The sequence below is a fragment of the Lynx rufus genome, unplaced genomic scaffold (assembly GCF_022079265.1).
Source record: "Lynx rufus isolate CCGP_SWC_20201006 ecotype Redwood Valley unplaced genomic scaffold, mLynRuf1.p SCAF_4, whole genome shotgun sequence".
Lineage (NCBI taxonomy): Eukaryota > Metazoa > Chordata > Mammalia > Carnivora > Felidae > Lynx > Lynx rufus.
Genome location: NW_025814856.1, coordinates 153,662,362 through 153,682,463, shown reverse-complemented (window position 1 = coordinate 153,682,463; position 20,102 = coordinate 153,662,362). Strand labels below are relative to the sequence as shown.

Below are 20,102 nucleotides of genomic sequence, written 5' to 3'. Positions count from 1 at the left end.
ATATGTGTATATATATGTATATGTATATGTGTATATACCCCTTCCAGTAACCCTCAGTTTGTTCTCCATATTTATGAGTCTCTTCTGTTTTATTCCCCTCCCTGGTTTTATATTGTTTTTGTTTCCCTTCCCTTCCCTTCCCTTCCGTTCATCTGTTTTGTCTCTTAAAGTCCTCATGAGTGAAGTCATAAGATTTTTGTCTTTCTCTGACTACTTTCACTTAGCATAATACCCTCCAGTTCCATCCATGTGGTTGCAAATGGCAAGATTTCATTCTTTTTGATTGCCAAGTAATATTCCATTGTGTGTGTATGTGTATACACACACACACACACACACACACACACACACATATATATACATGTATACATATATATATACACGCACACACATGGGCTAAATGGGTCAGAGGCACTAAGGAATCTACTCCTGAAATCTTTGTTGCACTATATGCTAACTAATTTGGATGTAAATTTTAAAAAGTAAAATTAAAAAATAAATACTTTTTGGGAAAAAAAGAATAATTTCTTTATTGAAGTGGAAGCATGAAGGCAACGCCAGTGTTTTGTCCTCAACAAAGCTCACGGGAAGAGAGGCAGCTTCCTTGGGCTTCTCACTTGAAAGAGTGTCTTTGAGAGAGGAGGTTTTGCTTCCTAGTTCAAGTATCATTGTTCATCCTGCAGTCTCTCTTCCTGACACAGCAATGATTTTAGATAGATAGATAGATAGATAGATAGATAGATAGATAAAATTTTTAAAAAGGGGTGTAGGACACTGAGTGTTAAAAATATCAACATCAACTGGGGTGCCTTGGTGGCTCAGGCAGCTGACTGTCCGACTCTTGATTTCATCTCAGGTCATGATCTCGCGTTTCATGAATTCTAGCCCCACGTTGGGCTCTGTGCAGAGCCTTCTTGGGATTCTCTCTTTCCCTCTCGCTCTGCCTTCCCCTACTTGTGCACACACTCTCTCTCTCTCTCAAAATAAATAAACAAACATTTAAAAAAATATATCAACTCTCTTGGGTTGCCTGGATGGCTCATTCGGTTGAGCGTCCAACTCTTGATTTCAGCTCAGGTCATGATCCCAGGATCATGAGATTGAGCCCCGCATCAGACTCTGCACTGAGTATGAACTCTGCTTAAGGTTCTCTTTCTCCCTCTGCCTCTCTCCCCTGCTCACACTCTCTCTCACTCTCTCTCTCTCAAAAATAATATAAAATAAAAATATTTTAAAAGAATATCAACTACCCTGACCTATGTTATGAATGCATGTGCTTTGAGGATGGCTTAGTTACACTGGAAGAACCGATTGTGTTACCTGTCTTCAGTTTGTCTTATAGTTTTGTTTTTATTTTTGCCTTTTCTTTTTTTGCCTTGTGAATTACGCTTCATCACATAGTGGTCGTAAGTGCATGGGGGTGGGTCTGGTCTTATCTTACAATTCCCTGTGCGACCTTTTCTCAGGGATGTCTCCTTACTGTTAATTTTAACATACACTGAGGCTGTATTTTATCTTACTATCTCTCTTCCAGTCTCTCTGCCAGGGATAAATACTGCTTAGTGTGGACAGGCTGTAAGTGTTGACTTCACAAAGCAAAGGCAGCCATATGCCATTCCTGAATAGAGAAAGTGTGATCTGTGCACTCTGTCTCTCCAACTCTTCCCCAAATCTGTCCTGAGTGTGTCTTCCTTGCTGGTGACAGAAGTTTCTAGTTCTTAAGCTCATTTTGGGAGAGGCATTAGAATCTTCTTTTGCCTCTTCATCCAGTTGCTTCTCTAAATTGAGCCGGGCGCCCATCTGGCCAGCAGAATTCTGTGTCAAGTACAGTGTGGTCTCTCTCCTCTGGCCGCCATCAAAAGGCCCTTTGTTTCCTGCCCCTCCCCCTTCAGCCAGGATGTGGTGCGTACCCTGTGAATGATGGAAATTCTCCCATCACACCATCGCACTCAACAGCTTTATGGAACTAGTTCCAAAAGCAAAATGTCTTCAACCAACAGAAGTCTTGCCCATCTTTCCTTTGCCTCAGGAAATCAGGACTGAGCTAGTCAATTATAAATTGGATTGCGGAGGGGGAGATCATTTTCCTTTGTAAATGTGAATCTAACTTTTTCTTGAGTTTCAAGGAAGTTGCTTATGAAATACAGTTTTAATAATTACAACCTTTAGTTTTTGCTTCTATGCCTGCTCTTTCCCCGCCTCTACCAGTTCTGAATGATTTTCGCGTACCTTCTCTTAAGAAAACTTGAGTCCTGGGGCACCTGGGTGGCTCAGTCGGTTGGGCGGCCGACTTCGGCTCAGGTCATGATCTCACGGTCCGTGAGTTCAAGCCCCGTGTCGGGCTCTATGCTGACAGCTCGGAGCCTGGAGCCTGCTTCCGATTCTGTATCTCCCTCTCTTTCTGCTCCTCCCCTGCTCACGTGCTGTCTCTCTCTCTCTCAAAATAAATAAACACTAAAAATTTAAAAAAATTAAAAAAAAAAAAAAAAGAAAACTTGAGTCCTAATGGGAACGACTTTGCTCTTTGGTATAGTAATGGTTCACTTAACATGTGGTGTGTGTGTGTGTGTGTGTGTGTGTGTGTTTAAACCTTTTCATAAAGCAAGGAATGTATCTTTGCTTCATTTTAGCCTCATTTTAATAAAAATTGTATCAGCTAAGGAATGCTGACTTTGGGAATCTCTGACTTGTTTTTTCTTGTTCTGAACCTGTTTGCTATCTCCTTGTCTTTTCCCTTCCTAACTATTCCCTCCTTTTCCATGACTGTGCTCAGTTAGTAGTGCTGAAGTAATTTGGTAAGAAATAGGTGGACGTTAAGTGTCTAGAAGAATGGGCATTAAGGGACAAGGTGCTTCTGTCTGTTCTTAATGCTTTGTTGCAATCCCGGGCCTGTGATAACCATGAAAGCCAGTAGCAAGCCAAGATCCAGCCCTTTTCTCTAGATATTTGATCCATTTCAGCAAAGGCAGATGTTTATTATAAACCCTGAAGTTTTGCAGAGGGCTAAGTAAAGTTCTGGAATTCTAGGTCGGGCTTAAGGTATGAGTGGGGTCATAGGGAAACAGAAGGACAAAAACAGGGAGTGAGAAGAAAAGAAAGGAAAAATCACTGTCCATTGAGAGTAGAATAGAGCCCACCTATCCGTGGTCCCCATTTGTCTCTCCTGAGACTCTGGTTTCAAACCATTTGTTTAATTTTAAATGTACTTCTATATTTTTGAATAGATGACACATTCACTTAGTTTGAGAAAACAAATAGTGTAAAACATCACACGTGGAGATTCTTCCTCCCGTCTTGTTCCCCATCCATCCAGTCTTCTTGCTACCCTGACCAGGAAGGTGGGTGTCTTTCTTTTCCGTGTATCCTTGTCGTTTATTTCGGCAAACTTACACTCAAGCGAATGCAGGTATAGATTCTTACTTTGCCATTCATTTCTTTATCCATTTCTCTCCCCTCTCACATCCTCACTTTATTTCCTCCTATTCTGCCCTTTATTGTTGGAACTGTGTTTTGAGGAGCAAGCTCAGTAGTCGTTTGTTTTACTTATGTATGATACCCTGGACGAATTCATACGTGTGCTTATCTTTTTCCCATAGATGAAGTGGAAAGTGAGAAATGGTATCTGTCTACAGACTTTCCATCCACAACCATCAAGACAGAGCCGATTACAGAGGAGCCGCCCCCGGGACTTGTTCCCTCTGTCACTCTGACCATCACGGCCATCTCCACCCCTTTTGAAAAGGAGGAACCCCTCCTGGAACCGAATACTGGGGTATACTCAATTTTCTTTTATACACACACACTGGATCAAAAGATATGGATGCTCATTCTCCAATAAGGCATTTAACCTTTTTAGAGCTAGTGGCTGTATATGCTTAAGGATATATAATTGCGTATGTACGTATGTATATATCAATACCTATTGGGGTCAGCGTTTGTTATACCACTTCCTTTGAAGACATTGTTCAGAAAAAGTGGTAGCGAGTCTGATTTCATTTTTCCGATGATTGCTGTTACAAAATTAAAAAAAAAATAGATGGATATCTATAGTTTAAAAAAAAACAACTCTTTAGTTTTAAGGCAGTGGAAAGAGAGGGGTTAAATGATGATGCATGCTTGCATGCGGTGGCTAACTGGAATGTTGGTTCCTGTGTAACATTTTACTTTCCTAGTGCAATGCGGAGTTGCCCTGACCCAGTTCAGGGATCTCCAACCTACCAACGTTTATCGTATTACCCACGGAAAACATAAAAAATTGGGAATTTCTTCCTGGTTCAATTCCATGCCTACAGGAAGTAGAATTTAGTTTGCTCTACCTTCTCTCCAGATATTTCTGGTATCTAGTAATCGACCAGAATCATACTCACACATCTTCTTCCAGATGTTGGAAGCCAGCCCTACCTTTCTTAAAGTTCAGAGCCAAGGGTTATAAACAGTGACTCTACTGATGTTCTTTAAGTCAGATGTCCTCTGAGCAAGGTGTAATATCTACCTGTACCTGTTCAGGAAGAGGTCACACAGAAGAGTAGAGGCGCCATATTTGTTCTTAGTGTTCTTGACAACCCATCGTGGAAAAGATGAGGGACTGTGAACAGGACACCTCTACAATGCCCTCTAGAATTCCTTTCTCCCTCGCTGCCTGGATCTGTTCATTGCCCTGGGCTTCTAGAGCGTGTCCAAGTCTCCCTGCTCCTCGAGATGTTGGTTCAGTTGATGTTTTAGTATGTAACTAAGAAAGGTCAGGGTCATGGCCCTGCTCCACTCACGGGCCAGAGACCTTTTCTCTTTTCCGTACTGTTTCATGGTTAGATGTCGTCAACCATGAGGAAGCCTGGAGGGGAATGGATGCAGCTTGGTTCATGCACTTCCTGCCGTAGGACAAACTGGCGGAGGCCCGTGGCCCTTTACAAATTCTCCAGACTGTTGCATGATAAAATGCCTTTATGTTACCATAAAAACAATAGAAGGAAGCATTGATGAATTTGCCCTGGTTTTTTAATTTTGGAATTCTGAGTGTTCCGTGAGCTGTAGTGCCAGATTTGGCAGTGAGAGAAAGGTTAAGAACAAAGCCTCCTCCCTGTCAAAGAAGGAGCCTGTGCTCAGCCAGGTTACCGCCAGCTCGGAGAAGCAGGGCTGCCTGGAGGGCGACACACAGATGACAAATAGCTAGCTTCCCTGGTGATCCTACGAGGTTGTTGCCGGTTTTTAAAAACTGTTTGAAATTCTCCCTTCAGGTTGATTCCTCCTGCCAGACCATTATTCCTAAGATTAAGCTGGAGCCTCATGAAGTGGATCAGTTCCTCAACTTCTCTCCTAAAGAAGGTCTGTCTACCCTCCCTGCCTCCCTTCGGGCTACTAGACGTCAGAGCACAGTCGAAGGAGAAAGGGAATGCGGGAGAAAGTGCTGGGATTAATTTGTACCGCAGGCGTAGCTTGGTTTCCGAAACAGCTCTGTGCTTTAAAACCCTGATTCTCGGGGCACCTGGATGGCTCAGTCGGTTGAGCGACCGACTTCGGCTCAGGTCATGATCTCACAGTTTGTGAGTTCGAGCCCCGCGTCGGGCTCTGTGCTGACGGCTAAGAGCCTGGAGCCTGCTTCAGATTCTGTGTCTCCCACTCTCTCTGCCCCTCCCCCACTCATGCTCTGTCTCTTTCTGCCTCAGAAATAAACATTAAATATATATATGTATATATATTTACATATTTATATTTATATATATTTACATATATTTACAAATATTTTTACAAAATATATTTACATATATTTATATATGTGTATATATATGTATATATTTATATACATATATATAAAACATTGATTCTAAATACAAACTTGGAAAGCTACAATTTAATTTCCCATATATGTTTGTACTTGAACCTTTTACCTGTGTATATATGCTTGAATCTTTTATGCTGAATCTTTTCATTTAGTTTCACTCCTCGTGGGGGTATTTTTTCAAAACCTTTATAGTCAGCTATGAACTTGGGGTGCTGATGACCAACGCAATTGCTGCCCTTTTGGGTGTGAGTGTGTGAATCAAACCCAATTCTCTGTGCTGCCTCGGTGATCAGTAGAGGCAAATAAACAAATGTCTGCAAAGGCACCTTGCCTGTTTACAACAACTCGAGTTTAAACCCTTTGTAAAGTGAATTCACAATTTGTCTGATCATTCAGTGTTTTCAAATGTTGACTTTAGGGGCACCTGAGTGGCTCAGTAGGTTAAACGTCCGACTCTTGATTTCGGCTCAGGTCATGATTGGTTCATGGGTTCAAGCCCTGCATCAGGCTCTGCGCTGACAGCATGGAGCCTGCTTGGGATTCTCTCTTCCCCTTCTCTCTGCCCCTACTCTGCTTGCTCTCTCTCTCTCTCTCAAAATAAATACAATTAAAAACATTTTTTTAATAAAAAATATATGTTGACTTTAAGTGACAGTAGTTGCAAAGAGCCTCTTCCCTATTTCTAAATTAGTTCCTGCATCTCACTGGGCGTCTTGCCATCCATTTGGAACAGAATAAGGTCAGACTTGAAGTTGTCATATTTTTCACTTTTTCTTTCCCTGTGTTGGTTTCTTTCTGACCTCTCCATCTTGTTCTCATCTGAAGCCCATAGTGAGGAATTCCAAACACTGACCCACAAGTGTCATAGAGTAGAAGGAAGCTTTTTTGCCTTTTTTATTGAGCTACTCCTGCATGGGTCCCGCGTTTCTTCCATCTGTGCCTTTGGACCTGCCGTCATTTTCCTTCTTATTTATATCTTCAGCACATAGTTAGAAGGACAGATCATTAGTGTGATCCACAAATAAGAAATTCTTATCTGCATTTGCCATAGAAAAGGCCTCCGTGTTACAGTGTGTACTTAACGTGTGGGTGTTACATGTGAACATTTCTCATAAAGGCACCAGCATTTCATTGCACTGGAGACTAACTCAGGGTTTTATCTGCGACAGTTTAATCAGGGTTGGCATTTGCCTTTATTGTCAGTAAGAAATTATTGCATTCTTAAAATTCGTAATATCGACTAGAATCCCTATAGAGACAATGTTTCTTTCCACTGGGTGTTTCCATTAGCACCTTTCAGCTTTATATCCTGTTCTAAAGTAATTCTTTTCATTCTCACGAAAGCTAGCAAATGCATCTTGCTCTTTTAGTTTATGTCGCAATATGCTTCAGAAAGTGTCCTCACTATAACAATGAATCCTGGAGTGACTTCAGAATCTGAGATCACTGGAGGAGAAAGGTTTCAAGAGTAAAGTAAGTGGCAGGCAGTCCTTCCTCATTATCCTAGATTAAACAGAGAGAGGGAAATTCGATATCCTTGTATGCAGTGGAGTTTCGAGGCAAAGTAGCTTGCTGTCCCCAGACCTTGCAAGTAATCTGAGACCGGCATTTCAAATGATATTTAGAAATCTGATATCAGGGCCCCGATAGCCAGGTCAGTGGCTCTTAATAAGTAAGAAAGAGGGGATTCACGTTTCCTTCACTTTCCATGTCATGCCGTTTCCCTTTTGTGTGGGGTACCTTCTGCTTGGAAAGGAGAAAAGGATTAGAATAATTTGGACTGTGCTTAAGTGAAAAGGACAAGAACTTGGCTAGTTCTCCAGAATGTAACAGCACAGGGTGGCAGACAGTGGGAACCCCTAATGGGTTTTGCTCCTGGGTTTGGGGATTTTTTTTTAACATTGCTAAAAGATAAACTGAGGCATATTAAAAAAATTTTTAGGAGTTTATTTGGACAAAAACATATTCAAATCGGCAGTGCCCAACCAGAAGTGGTTAGGAGAGTTCCACCAATGGGAGCTCAGGGAGAGACTTTTATAATTTGCAGAAGCAAAGCAAAGAAATTATTGATTGGCTGTAGTCTGAAGTCTGGTTGGCTGTTTGTGAATTGCTTGTCCTTAGGTTTCAATTGGGTAACCTTGATGCATCTACAAGCACAGACTTTAGGTTTGCTCACCTAGGCCACAGCGTTAAAGCCATCTCAGTCTAATGGCCTCCTTGTTTAAGTCATCCGACACGTTGGTTAACTCTCTCAGGACTCCTTCCTAGGTGGGCACACATTTCAGACACCTGGAACTGTTGGCAGGGGTGTTGGCATTAGAGATATATGGATTACTTTAGAACATTCTTTAGCTTGGGGCGCGTGGGTGGCTCAGTCAGTTAAACATCCGACTTCGGCTCAGGTCATGATCTTGCGGTCAGTGAATTCAAACCCCACATAGGGAGCTGCTTTCAATTCTGTGTCTCCCCCCCACCTCTCTGCCCCATCCCTGCTCACGCTCTGTCTTTGTCTCTCTCAAAAATAAATAAACATTGAAAAAAATTAAAAAAAAAAAAGAATATTCTTTAGCTTTAAGAATACCCATAGACATTAAAAACCCATGGAGCTCTTTGGCAAGACTTTGGCAGAGAAAAAGGGAAGCAGCTAGTGAAAGGTGGTACGTTAGAAAAAGAGAAAAACAAGGTCGTAGTTAGAGAGAGGGGTGCCCGGGTGGCTCAGTCGGCTAAGCGTCCAACTTCGGCTCAGGTCATGATCTCCCAGTTCATGGGTTCGAGTTCCCCAACGGGCTCAGTGCTGATGGTGTAGATCCTGCGTAGGACTCTGTCTCTCTCTCTTTCTCTCCGTCTCTCTCTGCTCTTCCCCTGCTCGCACTCCTGCTCTTTCTCTCAAAAATAAATAAACATTTACCAAAAGATAAATAAATAATTAAAAGTAAATTTTAAAAATAGAGAATAAGACAGAGAAGAAAGAAATGCGTGACGCGAGGAGCAGGGAGGGTGGCAGGAGGGGTGGCCGGGAGGGACACTCCCTGTTACCTGGGATATTCAGGTGTTTTCAGAGAGAGAGCCACCTGGTCCTTGCTTGTCACCTCCAAAGGCAGCTGTGGGTGGGATCGATTTTCTTATGTCAGTTGTGCCTCAGAAGGCCCTTCCCACTGATAGCACCTCGGCAGTCTCTAGTTATGGGAGAGAAGAGGCTAAGGCCTTTCCGCGGCCCCAGGCTGTTGTCTGGCCCAGCCGAGGTGCTAAGGGCTCTGTTGTCCTGGGGGCCCTGGAGGGGCACGGGGTGAAAGGCTTACTCAGGGTTATGTCCCTCGGCTCGATAACAGTGGCTGGCTCTCAAGGGATTTCAGCATAGTGACAATGTCCACAGGTCGGAAAAAGGAGAGTTCCTTTGTCAAAAAGGTTGAACTCAGAGTGGGTTGTTCCCTCCGGAGCCCCTCGCTGCTGCCCTGCAGGTGTGTGCGTGATAACACCGACCGAGGCTCCCAGGCTCCCGCAGCCAATGTGTCTGTGACTCCCTGAGGAGAGGCGAGGGGTGGACTTTCAGATGCTAGGGGACTGTGGGGCAGAAAGGTCCCCACCACACGTTTATTTTCCAGCGCCCACCTGTCTATCTGTCGGCGGATGGATTTCAAATTCTCTGAAGGAAGAATGGCTGGCCCTGCCTGGCACATTCCTTCAGAAACATGAGCTTTTATCAATCAAAGCAGCCACTGGAAACCCTCCGGGGCCCCAAGTTTTGCTAATTTTTTTTAAAGATTCTTTTTTAAGTACCCGATACATTAACGTGGTTTACACGTCAAGCTATATACATGATAGGAAGTGATACAGTGACAAGTTATGCCAGCGCTCTCACTGTCTACCCTAATTTCCCGCTGCCCCCCCGCCGAGGTCATAATTTTATTAGTTTCTTCCATGTTTTCCAGTTTCTCGATGCGGAGACAAGCAAATATGATGTATTCCCCTTCTCTCCTTTTTCACACAAAAGGAGGGCTGCTTGATTTCCCCCCTCCCTCCTAGCAGTATATGTTAGATCTTTCCGCATCAGCACCCGCAGAATCCTCAGCCTTCGGTCCAGCTGCCCCGAGTCGGGCTGAATGGATGTACAGACGTGGAACCACCCCCAGGTCCTGCTTCTTTGCTGTCTGATGGATGCAATCGCTTTCTTTTCTTCAGCCTCCGTGGAACACCTGCACTTACCTCCCACGCCCCCCAGCAGCCACAGCAGTGACTCGGAGGGCAGCCTGAGCCCCAACCCCCGCCTGCACCCCTTCGGCCTGCCCCAGACCCACAGCCCCGCCAGAGCCGCGGCCCGGGCCCCCTCCGCCCTGTCCAGCTCTCCTCTCCTCACAGCGCCTCACGTGAGTACTCTGGCATCTCTGGGCGCGAACGCTTCCCCCGCGGTCACTTGGAGCTTCACTGGGAGGGGGTGCCCTTGAAGGCCGCTTGATTTTTGTTCTTGGAAGGAAGTTGTTGGTTTAATTCGCTAAAACAGGGCGATAACCATCGTACAGCCCTTTCTGAAGACCTGCCCGTCACCCGGCCACGCTAACACAAATTCTCTTCCTCTCCCTGTGCGTATCCAGTTACCGCTCATGTGCTTAGTTTACGCAGCTACAAGCACAGGGGAGAAAAACGTGGTGTTGCCTTCCTCCTCCAAATCATGTCGCAGATATTTACCATCACTTTAGATGACCCTGCGGCCTGCGAGAGAACATATTTTTCAAATAAACCGTGTTTAATGAACTTAAAAGTTTGTCGGCGATGAAACGTGTTGACGTCTAAAGCTCAAAAACAGAGCTTAACGCTTTTTGTATGCGGTACAAGACTCTCTCTTTTTTTTAATGTTTATTTTTTCGTTTTGAGAGAGAGAGTGTGTGTGCATGAGCTGGGGAGGGGCAGAAAGAGAGAGGGAGGGAGGGGGGTAGAGAGAGAGAGAGGGAGAGAGAATCCCAAGCAGACTCCATGCTTGGCACGGAGCCCGACGCAGGGCTTGAACCCATGAACTGTGAGATCACGACCTGAGCCAAAATCAAGAGTCGGAGGCTCAACAGACTGAGCCACTATGTGGCACACACACCAGGCGCCCCTGTGTGGCACAGTTCTTACTCCAGAGACTCAGGTTAGAAAGCGTGACTCATCATTCATCCCTAAAGTATATAAGGGCACCTTTTCCCCAATAAAAATAGGGCTAGGTATTAACTTTTTACTATTCTGAAGAGCGCACTGATGTCTATGAAATCTGAAAAACTTACAATCAACTTTATGGAATTTATATCGCATTGAATTTATATCACAGAGCAAATTTGAATGGGATGAGATATTCGAAATTCTGTAAGAACCATCTATCAATTAACTTAATTTTGAAAATTTAAATTCAGTGTGTCCCAGAAAGTTCTGGATCTGTGGCCACATTCGTTTCTCTCACCATTACCAAGGACAGGGGAATTAACTTTCCCCACTCTGTCTTTACCAGCTCTAAGTCAACTCCTCACCCCTTTGGAACTAGAATGGTTTTCATCCTGTATACCTGTTTGCCCTCGTCCAATCAATCCAGTCTGCACATTTTTGGAGGAAATCCTCCTGGGGTCACACCCCCAGAGCCTGTTGTGTTTCTTGTGTTAGCTCTTGGTATCAGGCCCTAATATGTCTACTCTGTACTAGGTGCCTTGACCCTTTGCTGCTTCAAGAACTTCTGATCCATTCCAGAATAGCATCTTCAATCACTTTTCAAAATACTGCATTTTGCTCGGAATGCCCTCCCCTCTCTGTGTAAATCATCCCCTTCCTTTCAGAAGGCACGATTCAAGTCTCTTGTCGTACCCGGAGGCTTTCCCCACCACACAAACTCATAGAAGCGTCTCTCTCCCCGGGTTTTGCGTGCACCTTGAGCTGCTATCACAGCGTAACATTTAATTGCCCTCACCCTTTCTTGGATCAATTCAGTCTCAGTCTCGAGCACAAGCTCCTGCTTGAGAGACCCAGTTTGTGTTGAGTGTTCCATGACATGGAACATGGGGCTCACACGCAGTCGGCTCTCAGCTCGTTTGACCAGTCAGAAACACATCATCCTCTTAGGGGCTAAATGAGATGAGCGACAGTCCTCATCTTCACTGATGGTGGACGATCTGGGGCTCCACTGAAGCCAGAGACTTCCGTGGGATGTGGCTGCGGGTGCGTTTCTGGCCCCTTAGCTGTCAGCGGGGGACAGGAAGCGACCCCCGGCGCAAGGAGAGCATCTTGCAAAACTGCATTTTCAGGAGAACAACAACACTCTTTCACAGACAGAGCTCCAGGTGTATCCGCCATCACCGCAAGGCCACGAAATCTTGCGAGATGCGAGAAACGAACCCTGTAATTTTCCTTCTGACGTCTTCGCCAGTGGGGTACTTTCTGGGAACGGATGGGTGGTCTCCTTTGAGTGGTAATCCTTAGGTTGCACCAGGTCACACGACAGTGCGTTCAGCATCTTTGCCCCCACTGCAAATGCTCGTCTCTCCCCCGAAGCACACGGACATCTTTTTCTCTCAGACGTTTGCGTGTTTCTTCAGCGTGCTCAGCTGTTGTGCTTTGACCCTCTTCTGCCCGCCCCCCCTTGAACTTCACAGAAACTTCAAGGATCAGGCCCACTCGTCCTGACAGAAGAGGAGAAGAGGACCCTGATCGCCGAGGGCTATCCCATCCCCACCAAATTGCCTCTAACAAAATCAGAGGAGAAGGCTCTGAAGAAAATCCGGAGGAAAATCAAGAACAAGGTGAACCCTTCAAATCTAAGTGCTGCTTCTTTTTTAAGTGTATTTATTTATTTGAGGGCGGGGGGGGGAGGCAGAGAGAGAGGGAGAGAGAATCGCTCCCTCAAACCACACACCGCGAGATCACGGCGTGAGCCAAAATCAAGAGTGGGAAGATTAAGCGACTAAGCCACCCAGGCGCCCCAAATCTAAGTGCTTCTATGAGCAGAGACTGTGACCAGAAGTGAGCCTGCATGCCCCTACTCCCCTCTTCCCAGTGGCCACCGAGGACCCGTCCCATGGAGGGGGACAAGACTCGGCTTGCCTTTCCCCTGGGTGGGGAGCGGGAACGCAGCCACCACTCACCCCTGTGTTCTTCCAGCCCCTCCACCCATCCTCTGGGTCAGTGGATCCGAAATTGGGTGTGTGGACTCCTGGGTGCCCTGGGTGATCCATTCAAGGGTGAGGGGAAGATACTAGAACTCTCATTATTTTTTTTTTTTTTTTATCTCAGCCTTTCAAGTTTCTGTTTTATGATGTGCACAATATTTCGGTCTCATAGGCATGTATATAATTTATATTAAACATAAATACATTATGGGTATTTATTTTCTTTCTTTACTGGGTTTTTGATTTAAAAAATTCTGCAGTCCACTGTTCTGCAGTCTCCTATCCCTCTGCCCCCTATAGTGCAAATCGGGGCTGGTGACGCCCAGGGGCATGACTAGGGCACAAGCAGGGCAGGAGGGAGGAGGCAAAGAAAGGAAGAAAGAAAGTTTGGTTATGGCTCTTGGTCCATGTGCAAAACCAGTAGGGGGTTATGTATGAGCAAGCCCAACCCTCTTAGTTCCTGTGTTATAGCCCAGCCAGCTGAGGCTCACGGCGTTGAAATCTTTTATCCAGGACCCTACAGATGGTCTGTGACTCACGTGTTCTGTTCAGGCCCGCCATGCTTCCCACTCGGGACCTAGTTTGGGGAGAACACGGGCTGGTTGAAACCAGGGTGGTCAGAAGAGGTGATTCACAGATGAGCCAGCAGGATAAATAGATGAAGAGTGGCTACAACAGTGAGCAGGACTCTGGTGATTTCTGCACTAACGGACTCCTGTCTTCCATTTTCACATAACTGATTTACTCCGGTGATGTCTGCACTAACAGATCTCTTTCTTCCATTTACACATAATTGATTTATCGATATAGCAGGAAGTGAATCCTTTTTTCTCCCCTTATATCTCAGATTTCTGCCCAGGAAAGTAGGAGAAAGAAGAAAGAATACATGGACAGCTTGGAGAAAAAGTAAGCCTCCTGCGAAACTGGGTGTGTTTATTGGGTGACATATATGGGGAGCCGGGAGTGTGCAAAGCATCGGGTTTTTCATGAGAAGCAAAGTTCGTTCTGGCCACCATTAAAGCCCACTGGTTCATCAGCTATGGTTTGCCTGCCACCTAGTGGTTTTTAGAGGGCAAGCTTTTTAAGTTTGGCTGGAAGTAAAAAGTACCCTCAGTCTTAGTAGGCATTTGTATTACACCGTTCTAACCAAAGTTCCTTAAGTCCTTGAAGGCTTCCTTGCCAACAAGTGTAAATATTAACATACGCTCACGTTTCTGGAACTCTCCACGGAGGAGAAGCACTGTTTCAGCAGGAAGGGGCAGTGCTAATTAATCAGTTCTTTTGGCCACTTCCCTCACACCTTAGGGAAACACACAGGCAATGCAGTAGGTCGGGCTGGCGTTCTTTATTTTCCATCCACTATAATTCATGCTACGGGCTAGTGACTTCTCACAAAAACACCTGAAGGCGTCTTTTGTTCTTCCGAATGGCTCCAAATATCAGGAGGGCTCTTAGGAAAATGGCAACTTTGTATTAGGCTTAGATATAGGCTTGAAACACAACTTTGTATCAGCCTTAAAACAGTTCTCCAGCTGACCAACGGGTATCATTTTAAGATGGAAATGAGGCCGCTGATCCAGAAAGGAATCTTCCCGTGTGTCTGGGGAAAGGAGTGGATCCTTGGCTGGTTCTTGAAGTTCCCACCGAAAGTTAGTGTTTCTACGTCCTGGTTTAAGTATTGGTAGTTTGGCATTAAGCAGTTCCCGTTCTGGTCCAGTATTTTCTGTAGGCATCCAGGGTCAAGATGGTCTTTATTGCCTCTTTGGGGGATGCCTATGCTCCTGTGCCTGGATTCCTTGTATTGGGGCACTGGGTTTTCATCCTCTCCCCTCACCCTGTCCCGAACGCCTTGGCTTCCCGTCAGTCCTCCCGGCCGAGGGTACAGCCAGCAGCATCCAGCCCTTATAGGATGAGGGAGACGTGTAACAGGTGTCAAGGGTAATCGGGCTGAGGTGAGAGCAGCCAAGGCTGGAACACACCAGAAGGAGTTTACGTTTTGTACCATCCTGTTTGTTTTCCATTACTGAGGCACTGGTTTCTCTGTGCGTGTGTGTCTCTTTTCTCTTTTGTCTTCTTATCCTTCTTCCCAACTCAGGCTGGCCAGACTCCCTCCCTCACCTCCCTCGAGTAGCTGATTCCCACACCTCCTTCTCTGAGCCCCACCTGCCTCCACCCTGGCTCCTGGCCTCGCATTTGCTGTAGTGATACAGCTAGTTGTCTTCTTTCTCTTTCCTCTGTAGGGTGGAGTCTTGCTCCACTGAGAACTTGGAGCTTCGGAAGAAGGTGGAGGTTCTGGAGAACACCAACAGGTGAGTGTCGCTGAAGTAAGGAGCTATTCAAATGGCCTAATGGCAGGGGGGTGGAAAGAGGGGCAGAGCAGGAAGGAAGTGGAGGAGATCCCATTGAAGGTACAGTCGTGCCCAGGTGTCTGGGACGGCCATACTCCGCCCACCTGTTCCCGCCACACACGTGCATTGCACACTCACATACACACGCATGCGCGTTCTTTACTTTTCCTAACATATACGGGATTGATGGAGATGCCAGTTCTGACAGGGGTTCTGACGAGGGGCGTAAGGAGGAGGCTTGGAGGAGAATAAAGTTGGATAAGTTTGATTCTTCTAAAAATGACGCTAAACGTTAGAGGTGGCCAGAGAGGGACCGGCCGCTTCGTCGTCACTCGGTCTTAGTAACAAATGGTGTTTATTAGTGAAAAGAAGAGAGAAGACCAAGTTTGTGTTTTAAATTACCGCTTATAAAAATTCATTCATTCATTACATTTCAAACCCATTTCATTTTATTCTCATTTTTTTTTAAGTGAGTGGCTCTTGTTTTTTTAAGTTTTCTAATTTATTTTGAGAGAGAGAGAGAGAGAGCACACACATGCACTGGGGAGGGGCAGAAAGAGAGGGAGAGAGAGAATCCCAAGCAGGCTCAGCACAGAGCGCAGAGCCTGACCTGGGGCTCCATCTCATGAACCGCGAGATCGTGACCTGAGCCAAAATCGAGTCGGAGGCTCAACCAACTGAGCCACCCAGATGCCCCTCAAAGCCATTTAAAAAAGTAACAGACAGAATGAGTTAATGGGTTCTTCTAGCGCTCTCTTGCCAGGTATTTTCAGTGCGTCACAGATACTAACTCATTTTACCTTCCAACAGCCCTGTGAGGTGGTCCTATTAATATCCCCACTATATAGAGGAGATCACTGAGACTCAGAATGGTTAGGTCACTTGCCTAAGGTCACACAGTAAACGGGCGAGCTGTATTTAACTGCAGTACGTCTGGTTCTGGAGCCTCAATATAGGAGAAGCATATGCAAGAGAAAGGGGTTGAGGGCTAGGGTTAGGGTTGGGGAGTTTAATCCAGAATGCATGTTTGTGTGTGTGCACGGTGCCCACTTAGGCTTTAAAAATTAAAGTGTTCATTAGTGAGGGGATCCTATGGTTGTTATAAACAATCCAAGCAGAGAAAAGTAGACTTTTAGGTGAGAAAAATATTACTTAATCATTTTAAGGCTGAGTATAAATGCCTGATAACGATTTTGCGGTTGTTAAGGGATCATGTAATATCTATTAGCACGTCATTGGATGATAACATTAAATATGGCTCCCATCTTCATGGTTTGACGCGCGAACAGCAGGCTTATTTGCTCGGAAGTTAAAACCACCGTCATTGGGAACATTGGACGTTGTAACCCCACTGGGCTGCCCTCTGCAAGTCTGGGAACGTGTGCTCAAATACAGATCAAGGGCGGTCACCTCAAATGCCCTATAGACAGATGGCAGAAGTAAGTAAATGTCACCAGCTCCGTGTGCTATTGTCTTGATTCCCTTGAGGCAAAGGAGACGGTTTTCAGTGCCACTTTAGGATTCTGGTTTCATGGTTGCCTTTGGCCATTAGTCTCCTGAGGCTCCACCCCTCCTTATCTCCACCTTCACCCCTGCCACAGTGGATCTCTGGGTCCTGGACCCCCACCAGAGTCCATATCTATCTTGTTAGCATCCTGAACAGATAATGTTCCCATGCCTGCCCTAGCACTTGCTGCTGCAGAAGCCCCGTGTTCATGAGTGGGACAAATCCACTCCATGAACTGGTGAGAAGGGGAAGAGGAACTGATCCAAGATCACCTTGGAGTTCTGTCCAGGTGCCTTCTGGTCTAGGGGCTCCGTGTGCCAGGTCTTCTCACAACCACAAGGGGGCAGCAAAGGTGCACTCTGGGCTGTGCTGGGGAGCAGGGTGCTTCTGAGAAGGGCTCCATTGCCCCCCTTTCCTGGGAAATGCCTCCCCTCCCCTCTCCAGGCTGACCCTGCTGTATCATATTTTTTAAACTTAAAAAAATCACACCCACAGGTGATATATTCCGAATGTAGAAAAAATCAGAAACTAGTTAAAAAAGCAGAAAATTGCAATCTTTTCACCCAGAGATATGTTTATATTTTGTGATAGTTTATATTTATGTATTTATACCTATATGCATCCTATCTTGTTAAGAAGCTTTTCCCATTTAACAGAATACACTGGACACATTTTCATATCAGGAAATATATTTCTACAGAATCCTTATTTCTGTCAGATTTTGATAAAGAGCCGTCACATGAGGAACATTGACATAGGGCACATCTGATTCTGTGTAACAACAATCTGTGTTTTCAATTGTTTTTATCTTTTTAAATAATGGCGATTGTAATCTGGTATTATTATAGAATATGGGTTATGGGATCATATGGCATATTTGAGTTTACGGTCAACATATCTCATGTTCTTCAAGTGATGAGAGTCTGTGATGATTTTCCTCTTCTTTACTAACTGTGTGGAAATTTTTTCCAGTTATTTATTGGGATCTTCACTGAAAAAAAGCAACCTACCTCATGATATTGGTGCCCTTCTCCATCCCTCGACTGCCCTATGTGTGTTCTCCCTCTTGAAAACTTACTTCTTCTGGTGGACAACCCTTCTTTTACGGTGGTCATGGCTGACACTTGACTAATATATAGTCTTCCCACAGATCATCTTTCTAAAGAATTTTTTTAAACATTAATTTATTTTTGAGAGAGACAGAGCGCAAGCGGTGAAGGGGCCCAGAGAGAGGGAGACACAGAATCTGAAGCAGGCTCCAGGCCCTGAGCTGTCAGCACAGAACCCAATGCGGGGCTGGAACTCACGAACCATGAGATCATGACCTGAGCCCAAGTCAGAGGCTTAACTGACTGGGCCACCCAGGTGCCCCTTCCCACAGATTATCTTACAGGTTTTAGCCTGAGAGGTCAAGAAATAAAGGTAGTGTTGCCCTGGTTGAGACAGGGAAGGTGGGTCTGCGTTCCCTCCAGCTTCTTCCCCCTTCTCTTTCTGTTCCCTGCCAAGGGCCTGACCTTGCTCAGAGGACACTGCACCAATCACACGGACTATAAGGTAAACCCTGCCAATCTCCTGCCCTACACCAGTCATAAGGCGTTGGTGTTTTGGGCATGTGATAAGGGGAGACTTTTGGTCCCTTTGCTCCTGTAACACTGCCTAAGTGACCCAGTGTTTGAACTAAGTACAGGGCTGGGCCTAATGAACACACACCTGTGTTTGTGTTCCTGGCCATGCTTCTTGCATTATTATCCTTTGGAGGGTGCTGGCGGGAGGGAAACGGCTCTCCGTGAACAGGATCCTGGGTCACTAGAGTCGGGCGGGAGACCTGGGGCGCCATTTTCTCATACGGCAGGACATGGCGGGAAAAGTGACGGGCTGTTTCCTCCTTGACCAGCTTAAAGGAAGATTATCTTTACACTTTACCACTTCTGTGTTATACCCCACAAGGGACTTTTCCACCTCTCTAGATAAAAATGAGTGCCCAGATCAGGAGTCAGTCCTGAATCTTTCCCTTTATACTGGACTCAGCCGCAGCCACCTAGCATATTGTTGGTTTCTCGATGTAGAGACCCTTTTACTGGAGCTTGGGAAACCGGAAGAGCATGAAGACAGGAGAGAAAATGAAGACGTGCTCTTAAGGCTTCTGCAGCCTTACCTGGGAGGCTCTCAGAGCAGAGCCAAGCAGTGTGAAAGCACCTTCACACCTGCTCTGCTGAGGTGATCCACTAATTGCATGCCATCAGGAAACGTGTGAGATGAGAGAGAGAGAGAGAGAGAGAGAGAGAGAGAGAGAGACGGTTTCCCAGGGGGCCCGTCTTCCTGTGCTCAGTCAGGAAATACATTTTCACTTGCAGAGCGCGGATGAAGCCCGTGTGGGGGGCTGCCGGGGGATCGTGCTGGCTGTCCTGTGCTCACGATCCACCTTCTAAGCCGCAGGCTCTCTGGATGGCCCTGCCCGGGTCCCATTCCAGAGAAATCCCGCGCCAGTGACACACGCATACCGCCCAGCCCGGCAGTTTTAGGTGTTGGTGGTTCAGTTTGCTCCTCTCAATTCTGTATTTGGCTCTGTTGCCTCTGGAGGGCTGTGAGCCACCTGCCCTCTCCTCCGCCCTCATGTGTGGGGCCGTGGGAACTTAGAGTCGAACTGCACGTTAGCGGAGACCGTCTAATGTGACTCGTAGTCACGTCATTTTACAGAAAGGGAGACTGAAGCCCAGTGAGGTTCGGGTCATTCAAACGTCTAGAGGTAGAAGGGGGGGGGGGTGGCAGGCAGACTAGACCTCAGGCATTTAATTTTTAAATTAGTCCCCACCTTGATTTTTCTTGTGCTGCACCCCTTTCCAGGACCACTGCCTTTCCTAGTGCAGGGCTACCTTCAACCTAAAGAGGAGGGCCTTGCTTTGGACCTGTGGTTTTGAGGCGTCCGCTCTGGCTCACCTCTAGCCACATGTCTCTCTGTTGGAAGAGTGGTCAGCAGGGCCACGATGATGCTTCCACATGGAGCTCTCACCCTGCCCCTTCAGACCCTACCCTGGTACCTAGGATTCTGGAATTCCCTGCCCAAGGGCCTTGGCCCATCTCCAGGGCCTGTGTGGGTCTCTACCCCAAGTCTGTTCTCTGAAGGGTAGACCGGGCCACCCCCGCAGCTGATGGAGTGTGTAAGGAGTTTGAACTTGGCCGGTGTCTGCCTGAAATCCTCCATGGTCTGTGAGGTCCTCTTAGCTATCATCGTCTCCATCCAACTCCACTTTGGCTTGTTCTTTTTCTTTTTTTTTTTTTTTAATTTTTTTTTTTCAACGTTTATTTATTTTGGGGACAGAGAGAGACAGAGCATGAACGGGGGA

The 20,102-nt window shown here is 46.0% G+C and overlaps 1 protein-coding gene across 1 annotated transcript in view; it reads left to right on the top strand.

The window, feature by feature from the left end:
• Positions 1 to 20,102, top strand: part of CREB3L2 (cAMP responsive element binding protein 3 like 2) — a 117,561-nt gene that overhangs the window by 84,203 nt on the left and 13,256 nt on the right. The window contains exons 3-8 of the mRNA XM_047095785.1: positions 3,597 to 3,772; positions 5,235 to 5,322; positions 9,959 to 10,143; positions 12,391 to 12,537; positions 13,751 to 13,809; positions 15,144 to 15,212. Of these exons, the coding sequence (XP_046951741.1) occupies positions 3,597 to 3,772; positions 5,235 to 5,322; positions 9,959 to 10,143; positions 12,391 to 12,537; positions 13,751 to 13,809; positions 15,144 to 15,212 (724 nt within the window). The remainder of the gene's footprint in view (positions 1 to 3,596; positions 3,773 to 5,234; positions 5,323 to 9,958; positions 10,144 to 12,390; positions 12,538 to 13,750; positions 13,810 to 15,143; positions 15,213 to 20,102) is intronic.